The following is a 25,353-nucleotide window of genomic DNA, read 5'->3' on the forward strand; positions in this document are numbered from 1 at the left end:
GGTCTGTGTGTGTGTTTTTTTTTTTAAATCATGAGAAATTACCACTTCTCAGAAACCACACACACAAATATTTTATATGGGCAGTCAAAAATATATTAAAAGGAAAGCAATTAATTTTAAACGCTGAGGTTGTGCCCCCCTGTGCGTGCCTCAGCTGGAAAATATCTAGCTCCTGAAATTTAGCAACGCAAAAAAATTACTCCTGATCACCAATCAAAAGTATTTCACAAAAACACAACTATATTCTTATTTGTATTGAAAAGAAGAAGAGTTGATTTTTTACATGCCGACTTTCTATACTATTTAAGGAAGAATCAAAATGGCTTACAATCACCTTCCCTTCCCCTCCCAACAGACACCCTGTGAGGTAGGTGGGGCTGAGAGAGCTGTGACTAGCCCAAGGTCACCCAGTTGGCTTCATGTGTACGAGTGGGGAAACCAACTCAGTTCATCAGATTAGCCTCCGTCGCTCCAAACCATGGCTCTTAAAAATAACAGACTGCAAGACTGTGGTGTGAAACAACAGCTTGTCATGGTAAACGGCCACAGGCCGGCCTTTTTGGAGTGGCACAAATCTGGGAGTCAGTGCGACAAAAGAAGAGTATTGCATGGGGATCCCAACATGTTGCCTACAGGAGCCATGCTGCCCGCCAAGAACTTTCCTGGTGCCCACCAAGTGTTTTTAGAAAGTAGGAATGGCCCAGTGGGGCTTTTCTCCAGCAATGCTTCTGATTGTCTGAGCAGTTTTTTTAAAATGTTGCTTTGGCAGCAGCTGGAATTGTTTCCCCACTCCTACAGCTGGGTGACCCTGGGCTCGTCACCCTGTCTCAGCCTCACCTACTTCACAGGGTGTCTGTTGTGGGGAGGGGAAGGTGATTGTAAGCCAGTTTGATTCTCCCATAAGGGGTAGAGAAAGTCGGCATATAAAAACCACCTCCTCTTCTTCACAGCACAAGAATCACTGCGGGACTGAAGGTAAGACGTGGCAGCCATTTTGTGGCTGGCTCTGCCTCCTGCGGGAGCCATTTTGTGGCTGCACCCACCATGCTGTGTTAGAATTCCCACAGTGCCCACAGGCTCAAAAAGGTTGGGGACCCCTAGAGTATTGTGAGGAAGATCACAATGAACTTAAAAACACAATAGAATGCAATAAAGTGATCCTGGAAACACCGAGCAAACAACCATCTGAGATTCTGGCATGACCCCTTTGACAAGCTCTGGCTCCTGCCACCTAAAAACCTGACTGGGTTGGCTGGGCTGGGCAGTGACCCCCAAACTTCTAGGGTTGCCAGCTTCCGGGTGGAGGTCTCCCAGAATTACAATTGGCCTCCAGACAACAGAGATCAGTTCCCCTGTAAAAAATCGCTGACTTGGAAGGTGCTATCTATGGCATTCTATGCCTCTTGAGGTCTCTCCCTTCCCCAAACCTCACCCTCACCAGGCTATACCATCTTCAAGTACTTGAAGGGCTGTCATATAGAGAGGATAGTGCAGAGTTCTTTTCTGTTGCCCCAGTAGGTCGCACCAGAACCAACGGGTTGAAATTCAATCAAAAAGAGTTTCCGTCTAGATATTAGGAAGAATTTTCTAACAGAGCGGTTCCTCAGTGGAACAGGCTTCCTCGGGAGGTGGTGGGCTCTCCTACCCTGGAGGTTTTTAAGCAGAGGCTAGATGGCCATCTGTCGCTATGCTGATTCTATGACCTTAGGCAGATCATGAGAGGGAGGGCATCTTGGCCATCTTCTGGGCACGTAGGGGTCACTGGGGGTGTGGGGGGAGGAAGTTGTGAATTTCCTGCATTGTGCAGGGGGTTGGACTAGATGACCCTGGTGATCCCTTCCAACTCTATGATTGTATGATTCTACCCCTAAATCTCCAGGGATATCCCAACCCGGAGCTGGCAACCCTACGGAACACCCCCAGGAGAAAACACAGAGCACCTCTTGAGCAACAGGCACTTGCTGGACTCCGTGGACCTGGAGCTGCTGTACTTGTCCTGGTTTGGCTGAAGAGCTGCTGTTCTGCACGGGAGAGCGCTGAAAGGCAAGCAAGAAGACATCACAAAGGAACATGGTGCAGATCCCTGTCTGGCGGGAGGCTGCCTACCAAATCCTCCCTCTCAGCCTGATGTCAGGTTAGGGTGGCCAACCTCCAGGTGGCAGCTGGAGATCTCCTGCTATTACAACTGATCTTCAAGTGACAGCTATCAGTTCCCCTGGAGAAAATGGGTGCTTTGGCAGTTGGACTCTAAGGCATTGAAGTCCCTCCCCTCTCCAAACCCCAGCCTCCTCAGGCTCCACCCCCAAGATCTCCAGGTATTTCCCAATCCAGAGCTGGCAACTTTAGGTCAGGTCCCACCCTCCCCTTTTCAGTGCTTCAACACTTGATTCAAGAAAATCTGGGATGGCATCAGCTTACCATCAGGTGGGGCAGCTGCCAGGGCCTGGGGCACATCGCTTCCCCCCCGCCCTCCCCCTGCCGGCGCTGTTCACAGCTGCAGGCCCTTTCCAGCACCATCAGAACCACAGATTTGGAAAAGGCCATACAGGCCATCTAGTCCAACCCCCAGCCTAGAGCATCCCTGACAAGTGTTTGTCCAGCCTCTGCTTGAAGGCTGCCAGTGAGGGGGAGCTCACCACCTCCCTAGGCAGCCCATTCCACTGTTGAGCAACTCTTACTGTAAAAATTTTCCACATAATATCCAGCCGGTACCTTTCCTCCCATTATTTAAACCCATTATTGTGAGTCCTATCATCTGCTGCCAACAGGAACAGCTCCCTGCCCTTCAAATACTTAAAGAAAGCAATCATGTCCCCACGCAATCTCCTCTTCTCGAGACTAAACATGCCCAAGTCCCTCAGTTCTTCGACTCATGGTCGGAAGAAGAGTTGGTTTTTAAATGCCGACTTTCTCTACCACTTAAGGAAGAATCAAACCAGCTTACAATCACCTTCCCTTCTTCTCCCCACAACGGACACCCTGGGAGGTAGGTGGAGCTGAGAGAGTTCAGAGAGAACTGTGACTAGCCCAAGGTCACCCAGCCGGCTTCGCGTGTAGGAATGGGGAAACAAATCCAGTTCACCAGATTAGCCTCCGCTGCTCATGTGGAGGAGGGTGGAATCAAACCCGGTTCTCCAGATTAGAGTCCACCGCTCCTAACCACTGCTCTTAACCACTATACCATGCTGGCACTGGAACATATAAAGCATGCTTTCCTCAAACCTGCAAGGTCTGAACATCTGGTCTTACCCACCTCAGGTGAAGAGTGGACCTGCTGCACACCGTGGACGGCCAGGGTGACCGCTCCTCCTTTACTAGCTTGTGAAGTACTCTGCACCACCAGTCGCTAAAGCGGGATGACACAAAAGAAGCAAGGGTGATTAAGTCAATGGACCTCTTGCAGGCGGGGGCCCGGTCGCACCGGCTCAGACAAAGCTAAGCTGGCCAATGGGCTACACAGAGTCCGATCCCGAGCCACACATCGCACCCAGTTCACCAGATTAGCTTCCGCCGCTCATGTGGAGGAGAGGGGAATCGAACCCGGTTCTCCAGATTAGAGTCCACGGCTCCAAACCACCGCTCTTAACCACTACACTATATTGGACATATGGAAGGGTAGCAGCATCGTAGAGATCGGTGAGACTCACCTGCTGGGGTACTTGAACACCTGTGAGCTGCAGAGGGGAGACCGTCCCTGCCTTGGTCTGCACACTGGCTTGGACCAGCAACCTCTGCCAAGCAAAACAGCTCAGGGTGAAGGCAAACGGAGACGACTCACAGCGGTGGCAGGTAAACGTGGCGCCCCTGAGCGGCCCACGCCGCTTCTAAAGCCCTCCCGCTCCAAGAAATCTAGCCAATCAAGCACTTCTTTTTTTGCGTTTAATAGAGAGGGATGCCAAGGCCGTGGGAGGCGTCGCCAACTACAAAATGGCTGCCACAGGAGGCGGAGCCAGCCACACAATGTCAGGGGGGGCGATGTTATGCTTAAGTCTAATAGTAACTCTTCAACAGATTTCCAGCAGCCAATCGGAAGCCCTGCTGGAAAGCCCCACCTGGCCCATCGGACCCATATGGAAAGATATGCCCCAATTTTTGTGTTACATCACATGAACACAAGAAGCTGCCTTCTACTGAATCAGACCCCTGATCCATCAAAGTCAGTATTGTCTACTCAGACCAGCAGCGGCTCTCCAGGGTCTCAGGCAGAGGTCTTTCACATCAGCTACCTGCCTAGTCCCTTTAACTGGAGAAGCCGGGGATTGAACCTGGGACCTTCTGCATGCCAAGCAGCTGCTTGGCCACTGAGCCATGGCCCCTACCCAATATCGACCTGCCCCACGACAAAGCTGGTTGATCTCCATACCTGCTGCGTTGCCTGGACTTGCTGGACCACCTGCGTCGGCACCCCTGACTGTGTGGCGGTGGAGCCCGGGCTGGTCTCTGACACTGTGTCGCTGGGCCGCATGGAGCCTTCTGTAGAGAGGCAGAAGAGGAAGGTTGATGCATTGACCCTAGGAAGGCAATCAGAGGAAGGCCTGGCTCCCCCTCCCTCAAAAGGACGGCAAAGGGAAAACAGAGGAGATGAGAGGATGGGATTATTGAACCCCTAGAAGGGGAGGGACATCTAGCAGCCCAGCCATCAGGAATTCAGTTTCATAGAATCATAGAGTTGGAAGGGACCACCGTGGTCATCTTGTCCAACCCCCTGCACAATGCAGGAAATTCACAACTACCTCCCCCCACCCTGCACCCCCAGTGGCCCCCTACTCCATGCCCAGAAGATGGCCAAGGTGCCCTCCCTCTCATGAACTGCCTAAGGTCATAGAATCAGCACTGAGGACAGATGGCCATCTAGCCTCTGCTTAAAAACCTCCAGGCAAGGAAAGCTCACCACCTCCCGAGGAAGCCTGTTCCGCTGAGGAACCGCTCTCACTGTTTGAAAATTCTTCCTAATGTCTAGACGGAAACTCTTTTGATTTAATTTCAACCTGTTGGTTCTGGTCCGACCTTCTGGAGCAACAGAAAACAACTCAGCTCCATCCTCTATATGACACCCCTTCAAGTACTTGAAGATAGTTATCATATCCCCTCTCAGTCTTCTCCTCTTCAGGCTAAACATACCCAGCTCCTTCAACCTTTCCTCATAGGACTTGGTCTCCAGACCCCTCACCATCTTTGTTGCCCTCCTCTGGACACATTCCAGCTTGTCTACATCCTTCTTAAATTGCTGTGCCCAAAACTGAACACAATACTCTAGGTGAGGTCTAACCAGAGCAGGGTAAAGGGTCACTTCATGTGATCTGCGACACTGGAGCAAACTGAATGTGGGAATAACTTCATGAGCGTATTCGAAGCAATATATTCCAACCAGCAGGCCAGACTTTTGATAAACGGGAAACTTACAGAGAACTTTGAAATCGAGAAAGGTACCAGACAAGGATGCCCGTTCTCCCCACACTTATTTGATTTGACAATGGAAGTTCTTGCTAACTACATTAGAGTAGACTCTCACGTCAAAGGTCTGATGTACAGAAAGGAAGAGCATAAGATAAAAAGCTATGAAGGATGATGTGGTATTAATCTGTCAAGAACCACTTGCATCAGCTTCTGCGATTAAATCTCATATTGAGATGTTCTCCCAATACTCAGGATATAAGCTCAATAAGGTAAAAACCAAAATTATAACCTTCAGTCTTACTGAAGAAGAACAAGCACTTTTGATGGAGATCATTTGGTAAATGTCAACTCACAAAAGACCCAGTAAAATAAATGGGTATATGTATAACATCCCAAAATAATATCCTCTTTCAGACCAACTATCTCAAAGTATGGAAAGAAATTGAGAAAGACCAGGAATTTGGTTTCTGTCACTCCACTTTCTAACCGAAGGCCAGGTCACATGAACACATGAAGCTGCCTTCTACTGAATCAGACCCTTGGTCCATCAAAGTCAGTATTGTCTACTCTGACTGGCAGCGGCTCTCCAGGGTCTCAGGCGGAGGTCTTTCACATCACCTACTTGCCTAGTCCCTTTAACTGGAGATGCCGGGGATTGAACCTGGGACCTTCTGCGTGTCAAGCAGATGCTCTACCACTGAGCCACAGCCCCTCCCCTAAACATATACTGAATCAGACCACTGGTCCATCAAGTTTTGCTCAGACTGGCAGTTTTCCAGGGTCTCAGATGAATGTCTTTCACAGTACCTATTACCTGGTCCTTTCAACTGGAGATGCCGGGGATTGAACCTGGGACCTTCTGCAAAAACTAGCAAGGTTTCATCCAGCAGCAATTTTCTACTATTTTAGAAACCTGTTCTAAAAAATGTATTTATTTATTTACAAAATTTATACCCCGTCTTTCTGCCCTCACTAGGCGGCTAAACATATGTAATAAAAACACATCTTAAACACCATTAAAAACAAACAGAACGCATCACTAAAACAATTCAAACCAAGCTAAAATACACATACAAAAACATAAAAACAACAATGAAAAGATAAGAGGAGGAAGGAGGGAACACCAGATGAAACAAAAAGGTTTTCACCCGCTGGTGGAAGACAGCAACAGAAGAGAATAGGTGAGTCCCTCTGGGGAGAGAGTTCCAGAGATTTGGTGCCATGACCGAGAAGGCCCTCTCCTGGATTGCCAGATCTAGGTTGGGAAATATCTGGAGATTTTGGAGGTGGAACCTGGGGAGGGCGGGGTTTGGGGAGGGGAGGGACCTCAAAAGGGTATAATGCCATAGAGTTCCCCCTCCAAAGCAGCCATTTTCTCGAGGGGAACTGATCTTGGTCGTCTGGAGATCAACTGTAATAGCAGGAGATTTCCAGGTGCCGCCTGGAGGCTGGCAACCCTAGCTGCCACATGTCTAATCTCAGAAAGCGGGGGGGGGGATCTGAAGCAGGGCATTGGAAGATGATTGTAGCAGTCAGGTAGGTGCGTAAAAATTAATTCTTTGAAGTCAGTGGGAACCGCACAGTTCTCCCATCTCAGAACTGTCTACAGTCAGGGATATGGCTGGTTGGGTCCTGCGTACACAGGGTGATTTTTGCTCACACAGCAATCCCAAACACCCCCAACAAAGCTGATCGGGAGGGGGGACAGAGGGCCCCAGAGATAGCTTGGAGGGGGATGTTGGAGGTCTCCTGCAGGGGGAAGGGAGATCAGCAAAAGTCAACCACTGCCCCACCCCACACCCACAGAAACTGACTGCTCCCCTGACTGCAAGCTTATCGTGAATGATGACAGGCCAGGGTGCTGTAGATAAAAAAGGAGGAAATCTCCAGGAGACCACAAGTCAGCTTGCATAGCCTTCCATCACAGTGAGTAAATAAGAACATAAGGAAAGGCCCTGCTGGATTAGACCCAGGTCCAGCAGTCTGTTCACACAGGGGCCAACCAGGTGCCTCCAGGAAGCCCACAAGCAAGTTGACTGCAGCAGCATTGTCCTGCCTGCGTTCCACTGCACCTGATATACTAGGCCTGCTCCTCTGACACTGTAGAGAATAGGTATGAATCATGACTAGTATCCATTTTGACTAGTAGCCATGGGTATCCCTGTCCTCCATGAACATGTCCACTCCCTTCTTAAAGCCTTCCACGTTGGCAGCCACCACCACATCCTGGGGCAGGGAGTTCCACAATGTAACCATGCTACTCCCAATAACAGAGTGACCTTGAAACAGGAGATCTTAAACTTTTTTTTATTTTGGGATGCCTTTCGAGGTTCTTCTCCTTTTTTGTCCACCTGCACTGGGACCTGCTCTCCACCCCAACCCCAAAACAGGATATTGTACTACTCGTCTTAAATCTATGCTAAGAAGAAGCTTAAGAGGGAAAACAGGGCCTTCTTATTTTCTGGAAAGAGCTTTCACTTCACAGATAACCCCCCTGGGCAGCAAACAGAGCTCTTGGCCAAAAAGCAAGACGGAGCGACGAAAACCCTGCAGCCACTGGGGCAACCAATAAAATTTCAGCAGTGAGATCAGAGCCCTGAAGTTGCAGTGCTCAGGAGCCTGATCTCAGCTGCTTCTCGCCCGAAGGGGTGGCTGGCCAGCTCCGGACAGCCAGGAGATTTCGGGGTGGAGCCTGGGGAGGGCAAAATTTGGGAAGGGGAGTGGCCTCAGCAGGGTATGATGCCCTGGAGTCCACCCTCCAAAGCTGCCACTTCCTCCAGGGGAAGTGGTCTCTGGGGGATCTGCTGCAAATTCTGGGAGATCTCCGGGCCCCGCCTGGAGGTCGGCGACCTTACTGAACGGAGCTCGCCGGTTTCCCTGGCCACAACGGATCTGCAAGGAAGCTCTCCCTCCACGGCAGGGGTGGATCTGAAGCGGAAAGCCCTTTGCGGATACTTACGGTCGAAAGGCACGGAGTAAAGGCAGTCATAATACATGGTGAGGCTGCCCAGAGGGTTTTCGGCGCTAGCAGTCCCTTTCCTTGAAAACAAAGCAGGCAAAGGCTTTTATAACCTGGAACCTTGGCCAGCTAATCCCTGCTAGTTCCCACCAAAGCTCCGGCCAGGTTGCTTTTGAATAAACATTCGCGTCCTAGTAGGTGCAGAAACCAACCGGCGCCCTCCGTTTTCTCATGGGGTGGCGGATGCCGGCTGCTCCTCCGATTGTAATCACAAAAAGCCGGAGTTCACATTTCAAAAGTTGTCTCATTTGACATGCTCAGGTGGGGGGCGGGGAGAGAAAAGGCCCAGGGAGTCACTCTGGGCCACCTGCATGAGGATTGTTGGTTTGTTTACTTCCTTATGATTTCTACGTTTTCCAGGACAGCTTCCTTGAAAAGTGGATGCTTCTGTAACACGAAGGCTGATCGGCGCCACAAAGCGATACCACTGTGCACATATACCACTGTAAACACATATGAAGCACCTTTTAGAGAGCCAGCATGGTGTAGTGGTTAAGAGTGGTGGTTTGGAGCGGTGGACTCTGATCTGGAGAGACGGGTTTGATTCCCCACTCCTCCACATGAGCGGTGGAGGCTAATCTGGTGAACTGGGTTGGTTTCCCCACTCCTCCACACGAAGTCAGCTGGGTAACCTTGGGCTAGTCACACTCTCTCAGCCTCACCTATCTCACAGGGTGTCTGTTGTGGGGAGGGGAAGGGAAGGTGATTGTCTGCTGGTTTGAGTCTCCCTTAAGGGGTAGAGAAAGTCAGCATATAAAAACCAACTCTTCTTCTTCTTTTACTGAATCAGACCATTGGTCCATCAAGGTCAGTACAGTCTACTCAGACTGGGAGCGGCTCTCCAGGGTCTCAGCTAGAGGTCTTTCCACTGAAGATTCCGGGGATTGAAGCTGGGACTTTCTGCATGCCAAGCAGATACTCTGCCACCGAGCCATGGCGCCTCCTCAATGCCTTATACTGAATCAGACCGCTGGTCCGTCAAGGTCAGTACCATCTTCTCAGACTGGCAGCAGCTCTCCAAGGTCTCAGGCAGAGGCATCTCACATCCCCTACTGCCTGGTTCTTTTTTAACTGGAGACGTTGGGGATCGAACCACGGACCTCCCATGTGCTAAGCAGATGCTCTACCATTGAGCCACTGCCCCTTCCCAATACTGTTAAAGACGCTATCTGCTCCTCAATCATCTCTCCATTCCTTTCACTCTCTGGGTATGTTTAGCCTGAAGAGGAGAAGACTGAGAGAGGATATGATAACCATCTTCAAGTACTCAAAGGGCTGTAATACAGAGGAGGGTGCCGAATTGTTTTCTGTTGCTCCAGAAGGTCGGACCAGAACCAATGGTTTGAAATTAATTCAAAAGAGTTTCCATCTAGACATTAGGAAGAATTTTCTGAGTCAGAGGGGTTCCTCAGTACAACAGGCTTCCTCGGGAGGTGGTAAGTGCTCCTTCCCTGGAGGTTTTAAGAGGTTAGATGGCCATCTGTCAGCAATGCTGATTCTGTGACCTTAATCAGATGATGAGAGGGAGGGCATCTTGGCCATCTTCTGGGCACAGAGTAGGGGTCACTGGGGGTGGAGACAGTTGATAATTTCCTGCATTGTGCAGGGGGTTGGACTAGATGACCCTGGTGGTCCCTTCCAACTCGATGATTCTATGATTCTCTGAATGTTTGACCTATTGCCTCCAGATTTTGCTTTTATTGTGGGATGGCTGGTCAATTTGTGCCACTGCAGCTCAGCTCCCTTGCCCACAGGTGGATATCCTCAGACACATTTTTTTGCTTCTTCAGCTTCCTGCGACAAGCTTTCTCTCCCTTTGAAAGGCAGCAAAGCAAGATAACTGTCTGCAAATCAACATTTCCATCAGCACAGATGAGTTTCGGCTAGTTTGCCTATCCCCACCCCGTTTCAGTGCTTCTGTAAGGTAACATCCCTCGAGGCACACACCTTGGCCACTCAGGTGAAGGACATTACTTGAAGCAGGACCGTAAAAAAATGAAAGGCAGCCATGGTAACCCTATCCAGCTGAAACTCTGAACCAAATCCTCTGTTAACTACAGACTCATTTAATTTAGCTCCATTTGAAAGATGGAGGGACTCTTTCTTTTTCTCGGGGGGGGGGGGGTTTGACATATAACTGCAAAGGGCACCCTCGTGGCCTGCTCAAATGTGTCAGGCATTGTCCTGGGGCGGCAAACGGGAGGGGGTAACAAGGTAATCTGAGCTCTCTGAATATCCACGTAAGACACCCAGAGAAAACTACACAGCACAACCATTTGGCAATGTATATAAGGCAGCAGAACTGGACTTCTGCAGAATGATTTTAAAAACTGAATTTGTAGGTTCTCTGTCTCAGGACAGCTAAAAATCAGCAGTCTTTTCCCATTTGCTGGATAATGGTGTGTGTGTGCAATTCAAAACTCCAAAATCCCTGCCTCAGAAGAAAGATATATCATCTTACTCCTTTGTTATCTCTTCTTTTGCCCAACACAAATATCTACACCAGTAATAAAAAAATTAAAAATTATGATTAGGTCTACACTCTGAAAAGGCTACAGTAAAGAAAATCTTAACATGAATGCAACCCTTCTTAGATTCGTTCAGGTAAGTGAAATATGACCATCTATGTGCACACGAAACTCGCTGGCCAAACTACCTTCTGTGTGTTTGTGTGTGTGTGTTACGTGCTGTCAAGTTGCTTCCGACTCACAGAATCAAAGAGTTGGAAGGGACCACCAGGGTCATCTAGTCCAACCCCCTGCATAATGCAGGAAATTCCCAACCTCCTACCACACACACACCCAGTGATCCCTACTCCATGCCCAGAAGATGGCCAAGGTGCCCTCCCTCTCATGGTCTGCCTAAGGTCATAGAATCAGCATTGCTGACAGATGGCCATCTAGCCTCTGCTTAAAAACCTCCAGGGAAGGAGAGCCCACCACCTCCCGAGGAAGCCTGTTCCACGGAGGAACCGCTCTGTTAGTATGCTTTAAAATTTTGTTAACTGCCTTGGTGGCAAGATACAAATTTTGTAAACAATCACTTTGCTGGAAAACTCCAGGGGACATCCCCCCCAGATGTGGTGCTATCTGGTTCAGGGAGAAGGATGAAGACGATGGACTGTTGGCTGTTTGCAAGGCCACCATATGCAAAAGCAAATGCTTCCCCAGTTTCTCTCCGCTGCTGGAAAATCTAATATCTCCAGTAAAACTCCCACCCACCACACAAATCAAAGGGCTCCACTCGGGCAGCTTAAGGCGCTACCCGATTAGGATCAGAGACTGGCCAGGTTTCTCGGGATAATGTTTCAGGCCAGATGAAGCGCTGAATTACACGGCCCAAAAGGCAGAAGGAATTCTACCGCGCCTGTTTGCCTCGCCCTTGGCAAGCTGCAGAGATGGCTCTGCGGTCAAGAAAGGGGGAAGCTGCCAAATTCGGGAGGCCTTAAAGACAGAAGAGTGGGAGACGGAGAGCTCCGACCTCTGCCGTTCTTGCATAGGTCCCGTTCATTGAAATGAAGACTGCACAGGAAAACTTCTTGGAGAACTGAACCTCATCTTAAAGAGAGGAGGGGGACCACCGGGGACTTCTAAAACCTCCGACATCAAAATGTTTTATTATACTCCAGAAATTTACCAACCCATAGCTGGCAACCCTATTAATCTCCCCCTCCCCCAATTTCCCCCAGGGAAAGGAAAAAATATTTTAAATTACATCTCTGGGCCAGGTATGTCTGTGGCTCAGTGGTACAGCATCTGTTTGGCATGCAGAAGGTCCCAGGTTCAATCCCCAGCATCTCCAGTTAAAGGGATCAGGCAAGTAGGTGATGGGAAAGCCCTCTGCCTGAGACCCTGGAGAGCCGCTGCCGGTCTGAGTAGGCAATACTGACTTTGATGGACCGAGGGTCTGATTCTGTAGAAGGCAGCTTCAAGTGTTTGGGGAGGAGCTGTGGCTCAGTGGTGGAGCAGAAGGTGATGGGAAAGACCTCTGCCTGAGACCCTGGAGAGCTGCTGCAGGTCTGAGTAGACAAGACTGACGTTGATGGACCGAGGGTCTGATTCAGTAGAAGGCAGCTTCATGTGTTCATGTGAACTAAGAAACAAGCCGCTGCAAGTCTAAGTCTGGAACCCTTTAGACAGGCATGGCCCACATCTGGCTGCCTTTCCCTTTAGCCTAGCTGCCTCTCAAGTGTCACGTCGGTGTTAAGGTGTCCCTCCAAGCTGATTAATCACACGACAGGTCAAAACGTGGCAGTGGAAACCACTGCTCATGTTTCCTAGCCTAGCCTGATCACTATTGTGGGAAACAGTGGGAATAAGCCGAAGACAGCTCTGTGCAGCGGGCATAAACGCTGCCTAGTGTAACTTCCCATCCGAGGCACAACACAGCCCAAGTCAAATGTTCCCAAGCGCGGTGCCCTCCGTGCAAACGGCAGAGTTAAGCAACTGCTATAACTCTCTCGCACTGAAGCCACAAGGACTTGTCAGAGGCCCTCGGGCTGGAATCTCACCGTCAATCATCAGCAGTGCATAGGGTTCATTTCAGGTGTCCAAGAGATAGACCGGGTACAAGCTTGATCCTCAAGAATAGTGACACACGGATTTACGGATACAACAGCGATGTACGGATCAAATTCACTAACTATGGCAAGCTCTGATTAGTGACAGGAAAGCCCTGTTGCGGGAGATTGAGCTCGATTCTCTTGGAATGGCCACCCCGGGTTCCAAATGCAAATCTTCATTGTTGATGCAGGATCCAGAAAGAACTCGGCAAGACCCAGCTCCGACTTGCAAAAGCTGATGCTGGGAAAAGCGTCGTTCATCTTCAAGGAGCCCCTGGCGTTCTTGTTGGTTGTGCTATCAGTACTGCCTAAACACACAGAATTCTCGCTGGTTTTCACACCTGGGAGAGCCAGAGTGATGTAGTGGTTAAGAGCGGTGGTTTGGAGCAGTGGACGCTAATCTGGAGAACCGGGTTTGATTCCCCACTCCTCCACATGAGCTGCTAATCTGGTGAACCAGGTTGGTTTCTCCACTCCTCCACAGGAAGCCAGCTGGGTGATATTGGGCTGGTCACAGCTCTCTTAGAGCTCGCTCATCCCCACCTACCTCACAGAGTATCTATTGTGGGGAGGGGAAGGTAATTGTAAGCCGCTTTGATTCTTCCTTAAGTGGTAGAGAAAGTCGGCATATAAAAACCAACTCTTCTTCTTCTTCTTCTTTATGGTCTTATCCCAGTGACCTGTAGTGTGTGTGAAAAGGATCTTGGGGTCTTAGTAGACCAAACACTGAACCTGAGTCAGCAGTGTGAGGTGGTAGCTAAAAAGGCAAATGCGATCTTGGGCTGTATCAACAGGAGGGCAACAAAGATGGTGAGGGCTCTGGAGACCAAGTCCTATAAGGAAAGGTTGAAGGAGCTGGCTATGTTTAGCCTGAAGAGGAGAAGACGAAGAGAGGATATAATAACCATCTTCAAGTACTTGAAGGGCTGTCACAGAGAGGAGGGTGCCCAGTTGTTTTCTGTTGCCCCAGGTCAGACCAGAACCAGTGGGTTGAAATTAAATCAGAGTTTCCGTCTAGAGCAGTTCCTCAGTGGAACAGGATTCCTCAGGAGGTGGTGACCTCTCCTTCCCTGGAGGTTTTTAAGCAGAGGCTGGATAGCCATCTGTCAGCAATGCTGATTCTATGACCTTAGGCAGATCATGCGAGGGAGGGCACCTTGGCCATCTTCTGGGCATGGAGTAGGGGTCACTGGGAGTGTGTGGAAGGGGAGGTAGTTGTGAATTTCCTGCATTATGCAGGGGGTTGGACTAGATGACCCTGGTGGTCCCAACTCTATTATTCTATGAGTGTGGTTCATTAAAAATATCAACTGTGCATGGTGGCGATAAAAAAAAAGACACGTTTCCTGTTAGGAATTATAAACAAAAAGGATGAAAATAAATAAAACATCCTGTGTAAGAATGTGTGTGTAAAGGGCAGTCAAGTTGCAGCCGACTTATGGCTACCCAGTAGGGTTTTCAAGGCAAGAAATTAGCAGAGGGGGTTTGCCATTGCCTTCCTCTGCGTAGCGACCCTGGTATTCCTTGGTGGCCTCCCATCCAAGTAATAGCCAGTCCCAATCCTGCTGAGCTTCTGAGAATGCCTCCATGTAAATATATGGAGAGGTCGAGTTTGGAACTCTGTACAGTTTTGATCACCCCAACTCAAAACAGGTATTGTCGCTCTGGAAAAGGTAAGAATAGCCAAAATGATGGTGGGATAGGAGCACCTTGACTATGAGGCAAGTCTACACTATCTGGAGATTAAAAACATTATTAACAGATTGGGTAGAGATTTTCTCCTTCTGTTATAACAAAATCACTGACAGAAGGGCCACTGTAGACAGTGTAACAAAAGAGTTTCAAAATCTAATGGCGGATTCATACCATTTGCATTTATCACTTAAGTTTAGAGCAACCTACATTCACCCACTAATCACATGAATCCCTTTAAAGAGTCCTCTGAGGATAAACCAGAAAGGAAAGTTAGATTCAAAGTAAATGTGGGGAAAGTTACCAATTATACTGTGATTCGGCAATGGAACATGTTTGCCTAGAAATACGGTAGGATCTTGTTGTCCGTAGGGTTTTTAAGGGAAGGCTTACCAAGTACCTTCGAAGGATGTTTTAGAGTCACAGCTGTAAGAAGCTAGTGCTCCTTACGCATTTTAAGGGGAAGGTTAACCACACGGTGTGGGCCTTGAGTGGTTCAGGAGATGGGTTCGCTTGTTATCGCTCTGACTGGTAATACCTGGAATCGACCCTCCCATGGCACAGATGCCAGAGTCCCTCATAATGCTATAAACCGCTGCCCCAACCGCTTCAGGTCCCACGATTCACCGTATTTATTTATTATTGAACTTGTATCTTGCTTCTCCCCAACAAGTCGGGCTCAAGGCGGTTTACTTCAATATAACCAGCATATAAAATTAATTAAAACATGGTGAAACCCGTAAAACACACGACATGCTATTAAAACTAATAAAACAGCAATTTATATAATGCCAACAAATCCAAGATTCAGGAACCACATGTAAACCCTTAACCAGGAGAGCGAGACAAGTAGGTGATATGGAATCAGGCTAGTTATATCGGTGCCAGAACAGTGAGGCCAGTTTTGATGGAAGCTGGTGCTGCCCTCGACCACAGGCCTACTCCAGGGTTGCCAACCTCCAGGTGGGGCCTGGAGATTTCCTGGGGTGCCAACTCATCCCCAGAAAACAGAGATCAGTTCGCCTGGAGAAAACGGCTGCTATGAAGGGTGGACTCAAGACATTAGGAAGAATTACGTATAGACATTAGGAAGAAGTTTCCAACAGAGTGGTTCCTCAGTGGAATGAGGCTTCCTCGGGAGGTGGTAAGCTCTCCTTCCCTGGAGGTTTTTAAGCAGAGGCTAGATGGCCATCTGTCAGCAATGCTGGTTCTATGACCTTAAGCAGATGATGAGAGGGAGGGCACCTTGGCCATCTTCTGGGCATGGAGTAGGGGTCACTGGGTGTGTGGAAGGGGAAGGCAGTTGTGAATTTCCTGCATTGTGCAGGGGGCTGGACTAGATGACCCTGGTGATCCCTTCCAACTCTACTATTTTATGATTCCATGACTCCTTGGCGTTTGACCCCACTGAGGTCCTTCTCATCCCCAAACCCTCCCCGGGCTCCACCCACCCCCACATCTCCAGGGGTTTCCCACCCCAGAGTTGGCAACCCCATTCACCCTTCTCCTGCCGCTCCCGCCCCACCCCGGCAGGCACTTACCAGAGACGGTCACCACAATATATTGCTGGGGGGCCGGCGCCGGCGTTTGCTGTCCCGTGGGCGGAGCCTGTGCCTGGGGAGGCGGGATTTCCGAGACATACTGTTTCGGAGCAGGCTGTTGCTGCTGCGCACTTTGCAGTTCGGCCACATACTGTTGCTGAGCCGCCGCCACAGGGGCCGCCGTAGCCGCCGTTGCTGCTGGCTGTTGCTGTGACTGTTGCTGCTGCTGCGGCTGTTGCGGGGCTGCCTGTAATTCCGTAATGTACGCCTGTGTTGCCATGCCAACAGTGGGGAAAATGATAATAAATAAGGCTTTTTTTTTTTTGCTTCCTTGCGTTGAAGAAAAAAAAGAGAGGAAAAAAAAACAAATAGAACAAAAAAGAAAAGAAAGAAAACGATTAATCAGTTATAAAAAGCATTCCACAGGCAGAAAAGAGCTCCCTACAGTTCTATTTACTTGAGCGCTAACTTAATAATACGCTGTGCTTTAATACTTAATTGTAGACAATTAGAGGAAAGAATAACAGTAGGTAACGTTGATTGCTCCGTGTGGAAGTCGAGCATGGAAACCTGGCAGTCACCATCATGCGCGCGCAAGCATGCACTAACACAAACACACACACACTTCTCACAAGCTTCAAGAGACGGCTTGTTCTCCCACAGTTTGAACAAATGAAGCTGCCTTCTACTGAATCAGATCCTTGGTCCATCCAAGTCAGTATTGTCTACTCAGCCCGGAGGTGCTGGGGATTGAACCTGGGACCTTCTGTATGCCAAGCAGATGCTCTACCACTGAGCCACAATCATAAACATATGAATACATGAAGCTGCCTTCTACTGAATCAGACCCTTGGTCCATCGAAGTCAGTCTTGTCTACCCAGACTGGTAGTGACTCTCCAGGGTCTCAGGCAGAGGTCTTTCACATCACCTGCTTGCCTAGTCCCTTTAACTGGAGGTGCCGGGGATTGACCCTGGGACCTTCTGCATGCCAAGCAGAGGCTCTACCACTATGCCACGGCCCCTCCCCTGATCCAGCTCACGGTTCAGGTACCGGGACTTGTGGTCTAATGAAACGCCTCGCAGTCCCAAGGACTGCAGGAACGAACAACGCAAGCTCATAAAAATGCAGGATAGCATTATTCTGTCTTTTGGTAAATACCCCTTCTTCCAGTGAGCTGACATTCTGATGACTGAAACGGGGGACACGGGAACATCCCGTGGAGACATGGACACATGAAGCTACCTTCTACTGAATCAGACCCTTGGTCCATCAAAGTCGGTATTGTCTACTCAGACGGGCAGTGGCTCTCCAGGGTCTCAGGTAGGGGTCTTTCCCATCACCTACCTGCCTGGTCCCGTTAACTGGATTGAACCTGGGACCTTCTTCATGCCAAGCAGATGCTCTACCACTGAGCCATGGCCTTGGTGGTGTTGCTATGTTACCTGTTGCTTAGAGCTTTACCTTTTCTGGTTTTGTGCTGGGAGAACACAGCACACCAACTAGTAATTCTTAGGAACGTCGCTGTCTGGCTAAAGTGTCTATTATTCTCTCTGGAACTTGCTGGGATCTGGTTTCATCTGTGAATAGGGGGAAAGGCTTTCAGGAATCTCCCGCAACGGTGTGGTTCGCCTGGGCCAGGGCAAAGTCCCCTTCCTCATCCCATAACACATGCGGAGCCCTTTGTTGAGGAATGCATCGTTTCTTGGTTACAGGCGCACAAAACTGTCTTATCTTGAGTTTACCCACTCCAATAGCGCTGAAGCAAAATGACAGCAGCTCTCCAAGACATTAGGCAGAGCAAGATTTCTCCCAGCCCTGCACAGTGAGTGAGCAAACTGTCTCTTTTGGTACATCACCCTTCCCTCCCCCCCCCCCAAAAAAAAATCTAGAAAAAATCCAGGTCCAATTGGCCATATGAATGGCGCTCAGAAAAGTGGCACAGCAGTCTAGGACTTTTGAAATTTTTTAAAGCTATGGTGGTGGCTTCTGGAAATCTGACCTCATTTAAAGGCCTTGTTCCGCTCAACTGTCTCCTCTGCCGCCTTCTTCCCCCTTGGAAATGTGCTTCTAGCTGCGTGTTTCTCACATGACCACTGTCGAGAGAGCCGGGATCACTTTCCCTCCAGGCCGGCGCTGCATGGTCCCCTGCCCGGCAGCCCTCTGCTTGGCCTGGATTCCAAAGGTTCCTGGGACCCCCTAACCGCTCCTTTTGGAACGAGCCAAACTTGGAAATGACCTGGCTGTTTATGAACCCTGTAAGGATTTTCTCAGCTACGGTAAAGAGCAACTGGGCTGCATCCCGACTGGGGCAGCATTCTCAATTCTCAGGGCAGGTGCTGCCAGTACCTTTGTCTATCAACTGACATTATTATCAAAGCCTGCGTGGCGTAGTGGTTAAGAGCGGCAGACTCTTATCTGGAGAGCCGGGTTCGGTTCCCCACTCCTCCACGTGAGCGGTGGACTCTAATCTGATAAACTGGGGTTTGAATCCCCACTCCTCCACATGCAGCTTGCTTATGCTAGACACAGTCCTCTCCGAACTCTTTCAGTCCCACCTACCTCACAAGGTGTCTGTTATGGGCAGGGGAAGGGAAGGTGATGGTGAGCCGCTCTGAGACTCCTTACAGGAGAGAAAAGCGGGGGTGTAAAACCCAACTCTGCATGAATTTGCTCCTAGCAAGAAAAATGTAAATGCGTAAGTATGAGTCTGTCAGTAGTTTGCGTTGTGCTAGGGTTGCTAACAGACCTGGAGAAAAATGCCCTGTCCCTTTGACAGGGGCTGAATTTGCAGAGATGAGCAACTGAAGCTTTTCATGGCATTGAGGTAAATAAAATCCCCTTAATAGCATTTTTTTCTCCAGGTAGTTGGCATCCATATGTTGTACTAGCCCAAAAGAACATCAAGACAAAGCATAGATAAACCAAAGGTAATATAAACTAGTGTGTCTGTCTACTCTCATACAAGTTACTAGCCTACCGACATTTTTTACTTGTTTGCCTGCTCACATATGACCTACTAGGACTGCCAACTGCCTGGAGAAAAAAATGTGTTGTCCTTTTCATACAGGCTTAGTGGTATGTTATTTACCAGGTGATGTAGGTTACATCAATTCCATGAAAAGTTTCAGCTGCTGGTTCCTACACATTAATCCTCTATTGAAATGTCAGGCGTCAGGACATTTTTCTCCAGGCCCGTTGGCAACCCCAGGCCAACAGCATACAACCCTTACCAACTTGTCTTGCTCTCCAGAAACAAAATATGTACAATGGCTTGTTTTCCTTTGCAGAGGTTTTCCAAATTCCCACATAGGAATTTAAACAGAGGTCACTCACTGGCTAACAGACAATTTAAAAAAAGTAGCTCTCCAGGGTCTCAGGCAGAGGTCTTTCCCATCACCTACTGCCTGGTCCTTTCAACTGGAGATGCTGAGGATTGAACCAGGGACCTTCTGCATGCCAAGCAGATGCTCCGCCTTTGAGATACCCCCTGTTCTGAGGGATGCAGCATGGTCCTTCAACACCCCAGCCACCAAATACAACCGCTCTGTGGTCCAATACTGAAATAATACTTTAAAACCTCACAAGGTATCAGGTACGCTAACATACCAGCAGGCTGCCATGCGGCGAATCGGGCCTACAAGGTGGCATAAACAACTTGGGTGTGGAAAGGAGATCACATGTTTGTAGAGGAGGAATCTAACAATGCTAAAGGCCAAGCCTACGTTATGGAAGTCCCGACTGAAGCTTCACCCACACCTTATGAAACTGCATTACGGCAATATACGTTTTTGGCAGAATCCCAACTCCTGACACGAAGCAATTACCTCTCTCCAACACGAGGCCAAAGCCACAGCCAAGGTGACCGCAAGCGGTTGCCGTGAGCAATTAAAGAGAAACATTTTCAGTCTTGGATTTTCTGGGTAAAGTCAATTTTCTATAGTATTTTTTTTTTGCACTGATAATTAACTTTTGGCCAGGGGTAGAAACACTAGGCCTACTGCACATTAGAATTGCAACCTCTGTCATGATGCAATTTGGGACGTTGATCTAACTGGCCTACATTCAAGGTCCGTAGGACCTTAGAGACCAAACAGATTTTCAGGGTATGAACATAAGAACATAAGAAAAGCCATGCTGGATCAGACCAAGGCCCATCGAGTCCAGAAGTCTGTTCACACAGTGGCCAACCAGGTGCCTCTAGGAAGCCCACAAACAAGACGACTGCAGCAGCACCATCGTGTCTGTGTTCCACCGCACCCAAAATAATAGGCATACTCCTCTGATCCTGCAGAGAATAGCTATGCATCATGACTAGTATCCATTTTGACTAGTAACCCTCTCCTCCATGAACATGTCCACTCCCCTCTTAAAGCCTTCCAAGTTGGCGGCCATCACCACATCCTGGGGCAGGGAGTTCCACAATTTAACTATGCGTTGTGTAAAGAAATACTTCCTTTTATTAGTTTTGAATCTCTCACCCTCCAGCTTCAGCAGGTGACCCCACGTTCTGGTATTATGAGAGAGGGAGAAAAGCTTCTCCCTGTCCACACTCTCCATACCATGCATAATTTTATAGACCTCTATCATGTCTCCCCTTTCGAAAGTCAGATGCCAAAGGGAACTTTGACTCTTGAAAGCTCATACCTTGAAAATCGTGTTGGTCTCTAAGGTGCTACTGGACTCAAATCTAGCTGGTTCTATTGCAGACCAACATGGCTACCCTCTGAAAATAACTGGCTATGACACTATCATATGATCTGTCAAAAGACAGTGTTATAACCAAGCTCCTCAAAGGCTATGGATCAAAGCATCAGGAGAGGCAAATGCATGCTTATCGATGTATTATTTATTTTGGAATTTCCACCCCATCTTCCCAAACAAAATATCACCGAAGGCTGCTGGGGAGCCTCCACATGTGGAGGGATTCTGGATGCTGAACATGAGGAACATGGATATAATGGATCACAATGCCAGATCCATTGGGGTCTAATACTGGATTGTTTTACTTGTTATCAGAGCAGACTGAATAGCTCTGACTAGCCCAGTCTTGTCAGATCTCAGAAGCCAAGAAGGGTGAGCCCTGGTTAGTTTTTAGAAGGGAGACCACTGAGGAAGTCCAAGGTTGCTACGCAGAGGCAGGCAATGGCAAACCGCCTCTGAATGTCTCTTGCCTTGACCTAGACGAAGTCTAGGGTTGCTACACAAAGGCAGGCAATGGCAAAACCAACTCTGTTCGTCTCTGGCCCTGATAACCCCACGGGGTCACAGTAAACCAACTGTGACTTTTGTCCCACACACACCCCCCACACACAAAATACTTTTTTTGTTTTATTGTGAAACATACTTGAAAATGACAAGTAGCACAATATGTTTCGACTACGGGGTATTTAACTGCATAAAGTTAATCTCTGGATCTCTTAAAGAAATTGAACTTTTAGCACATCATATTGTCAAATAAATGTCAGGAAAACAAGTAATCAGTGACAGTTATTTTACTTTGATTACACTGGGAGTTGAATATCCTCTGAATCCTTGTTTTTATGTTGAACAATTTTTCCAATTACTACCCTAATAATGAAAATATGATACCTCAATGGAACGGTTTTTATTTCTTTATTTGTTCTTTATTTCACAGTGGCCCAATACCAAAGCACTTAACAATCTTTGACACAATTCCCCAGCACAACACTACACAAAGTACTAGCCTCAAAAACACTTTTTCTTTATCTACCCATGCCTCACAGAGCTCCCCAGATTATGATGAAGTCGCTGCAACATTGCAAAACTCTTTGGCAATGGCTGCCACTCAACACACCTAGCGTGCTACTTCGCTTACACGTGTGCTTACACAGACATAAAAACACACAAGACCGTCTCACATTCTCTGGTCCCTCTTTCCTTATATGGCTCAGGACAGCGCTCCAAAGTTTCCCCCGCCCTCAATATCCCTTCACTGGAGATGCCAGGAACCGAATAACATGCATGCACGCCACCAGTATGAGACACCTGTGGTTGCCAACTCCAGGTTGGGAAATTCCTGGAGATTTGGAGGCAGGAGCAACCTTAGCAGGGAGTAGTGCCATAGACTCCACCCTCCAAAGCAGCCATTTCTTCTAGGGGAACTGATCTCTGTGGGCTTGAGATCAGTTGTAATTCTGGGAGATCTCCAGGCCCCACCTCAAGTAGGGTGGCCAAGGGATGGTGTGTGTGTGGGGTGGGTGAGTAGGGAGGCAAGATCCGAGTTGGGAAACTCCCGGAGATTTGGGGGTGGAGCCTGGGGAGGACAGTAGGGTTGCCAACCTCCAAGTGGTGGCTGGAGACCTCCTGCTATTACAACTGATCTCCAGCCGACAGAGATCAGCTCACCTGGAGAAAATGGCAATTGGACTCTATGGCATTGAAGTCCCTCCCCTCCCCAAACCTCGCCCTCCCAAGGCTCCGCCCCAAAAACCTCCCACCAGTGGCGAAGAGGGACCTGGCAACCCTAGAGGACAGGGACAGTGGGGTATGATGCCAGATTCTACCCTCCAAAGCATCTGTTTTCTCCAGGGGAACTGATCTCTGTAGTCTGGAGATGAGCTGGAATTCCAGGGGATCTCCAGGTCCCACCTGGAGGCTGGCATCCCTAACCTGGAAGTTGGCAACCCTAGGTATATATACCCCATTGCATAGGAGCTCCCATATGGGTAGGGCTGCCAGGTCCCTCTTCGCCACCGATGGGAGGTTTTGGGGGTGGAGCCTGAGGAGGGCAGGGATTTGGGGAAGGGCTTCAATACCATAGAGTCCAATGCCCAAAGCGGCCATTTTCTCCAGGGGAACTGACCTATATCGGCCGGAGATCAGTTGTAATAGCAGATCTCCAGCTAGTACCTGGAGGTTGGCAACCCTACATATGGGGGTACTATGACATCACTCTTTTAGGACACCAGTTCCAGAGGTGTAGAGGGGCAGGCCTCTTGCAGCCAAAATAAACACTTAAACTGCAAAATAAACGAGTTTTTCAGTACTTAAATTAAGTTTTATTTTAGCAAGGAGCTGTTAACAAAAACAGCTGTCGCTAAAAACCTCCCCCTCCAGGCAAGAGGCCGACTGTTTTCCTATGACGTCACTTCAAAAGGATTACACAGTGTGATGTCACTGTTTCCTGGCCAGTGCCACCCAATCATGTTCAAGCAGTTCCACGAGGAGGCTGACGCTATTGGCTCAAGCGTCACAGCAACGGACTTTTTTTTAAAAAAACCGTCAAACCTCGCTGCGCGTGACGTCACCGCCACGTTACGACGCGCTCTGAACTCAGCGACTCACTCGCTTCCCGGGAGGGGGGAGGGTGGGCCACGCCCGCCTCTCACCAGCTCCCATTGGTTGCCCTCGGGATCCCGGCCGCCTCCCATTGGCCCGCCCGCCCACCAATCACCGGGGAGCGCCGAGGCCCCGCCCACCCGGGCCTGGGCCCTTCCCGACCAACCTCGTCCGGAGCGGCCTCCGCGGCAGGGACGGAAGCCGTGCGGGGGCAGAAGGCGCCTCCCGCCCGGCCTCCTTCCCCGGCGGGCCGGCCGCTCGGCCCCCCGCCATCTTTGAGGCGGCGCGAGGGGAAGGGAACCGGACTCGGACCCACCTGGACCGCCCCGGCCCCGCGAGGCCGCGTCCCCTCAGGGGGAGGGGGCGGGGACGGAGCCGCGGCCGTCGAGGCCTCCTCTCCCGATTTTGGCGGGAAGCGCTGAGGCGGGGAGGGCGGGCGGTTGTTGTTGTTGCCGGGTTTCCTGGTCGCCACGACTACGGTGGCTATGGCGCCCTCCGTGTTCCCTCACCGGGGCAACTGTTGCTACCCACCTCGGCGCGGGGAGGGGGAAGTGGGAGGCGCCCGGCGCCGATTGGACGGGGCGGGGAGGCCCATTGGGCACCGCGCCTGTCCGTCACCCGCAGGCGCTTCCTCCACCCTGTCGGCTCTGGGTGACGCCTCTCTCCCGGATGCTTGGCTCTCCCATTGGTCGGCCCCCCACCGTCCGCGGGACCGATTGGGCCGAGGCCCTGCCTGTCTGGCAGGAAGGGCAAGCCGCGAAGGCGGGTAGGGACAGAGCGGGAGTTGGCAGCTGGCGATTGGCCGGCGGGTTTGTCAGTGAGCTGGTGGGCGGGTGGGAGGAAGCGTGCCCTTGATGCGTCAGTGACGCCAATGCGCGCCTCGCCGTGTGGCTTACTGGGAATTGTAGTTCGGGTGAATCAGGAAGTATCGCCTATCTGCATAGGAGACCACTAAGGGGCGTCTGCGTCGCCCACTGAACGGCCTCTTGTGTCTGCAGGGGCTCTGGTTGCCAGCTGTGGGTTTGGAAACATCTGGAGAGTTGAAGGTGGATCCTGGGAGAGTGGGGTTCAGGGAGGGATGGGACCTTGGGAGAGTATAATGCCATGCAGTCCACCTTCCAAAGCAGCCATTTGCTCCAAGAGAAGTGAAATAAATGTTTTTTTTATATATTAGGGTTAGATATTTAACGAAATTAAACATGAGCATCCAGTGGGATGCAGCGACAAAAAAGGCTAATGCGATCTCGGGGTGCATCAACAGAGGCATAATATCCAAATCGCAAGATGTCATATTTCCTCTGTACACTGCATTGGTCAGGCTGCACCTGGAGTATTGTGTGCAGTTCTGGAGGCCACACTTCGAAACAGGACGTGAACAGAATGGAGCGTGTGCAGAGGAGGGCGATGAGGATGAGGGAGTTGGGAATGTTCAGTCTGGAGAAGAGGAGGTTGAGGGGGGACAGAATTGCTCTCTTTTAAGTATTTGCAGGGCTGTCAAATAGTGGAGGGCAGGGAGCTGTTCCTGTTGGCAGCAGAGGACAGGACTCGCAATAATGGGTTTAAATTGAGGGCGGAAAGGTACCAGCTGGATATTAGGAAAAAATGTTTACAGCAAGAGTTGTTGGACAGTGGAATCAGCTACCTAGGGAGGTGGTGAGCTCCTCCTCACGGGCAGTCTTTAAGCAGAGGCTGGACAAACACTTGTCAGGGATGCTCTAGCCCCGTGTTGGCGAACCTATGGCACGTGTGCCACTTCTGGCACGCGTAGCCCTCTCTGCCGGCACGCGCGGTTCCTCCAAGCCGCTGGCCTTTCCGGCTCTGCCCCGCCCCTTATGGGGGAGG

General features: G+C 49.8%; 1 protein-coding gene and 1 non-coding gene across 3 annotated transcripts in view; both read right to left on the reverse strand.

Annotated features, from left to right (window-relative positions):
* RFX1 (regulatory factor X1) overlaps positions 1-16,536 on the reverse strand; it is a 39,362-nt gene extending 22,826 nt beyond the window's left edge. Inside the window, exons 1-5 of one of the 2 annotated variants that reach the window (XM_056867033.1) lie at positions 16,211-16,536; positions 4,364-4,473; positions 3,648-3,731; positions 3,254-3,346; positions 1,941-2,036 (exon numbers count right to left, since the gene is read on the reverse strand). In XM_056867033.1, coding sequence (XP_056723011.1) covers positions 1,941-2,036; positions 3,254-3,346; positions 3,648-3,731; positions 4,364-4,473; positions 16,211-16,490 — 663 coding nt within the window. In that variant the 5' untranslated portion in view covers positions 16,491-16,536. The remainder of the gene's footprint in view (positions 1-1,940; positions 2,037-3,253; positions 3,347-3,647; positions 3,732-4,363; positions 4,474-16,210) is intronic. The other variant, XM_056867032.1, reaches the window with a different exon arrangement.
* Positions 6,038-6,109, reverse strand: TRNAV-GAC (transfer RNA valine (anticodon GAC)). The gene has a single exon. It is a non-coding gene; the product is annotated as a tRNA-Val (tRNA).
* Positions 16,537-25,353: the final 8,817 nt, after the last annotated feature.

The sequence above is a fragment of the Euleptes europaea genome, chromosome 1 (assembly GCF_029931775.1).
Source record: "Euleptes europaea isolate rEulEur1 chromosome 1, rEulEur1.hap1, whole genome shotgun sequence".
Classification (NCBI taxonomy): Eukaryota; Metazoa; Chordata; class Lepidosauria; order Squamata; family Sphaerodactylidae; genus Euleptes; species Euleptes europaea.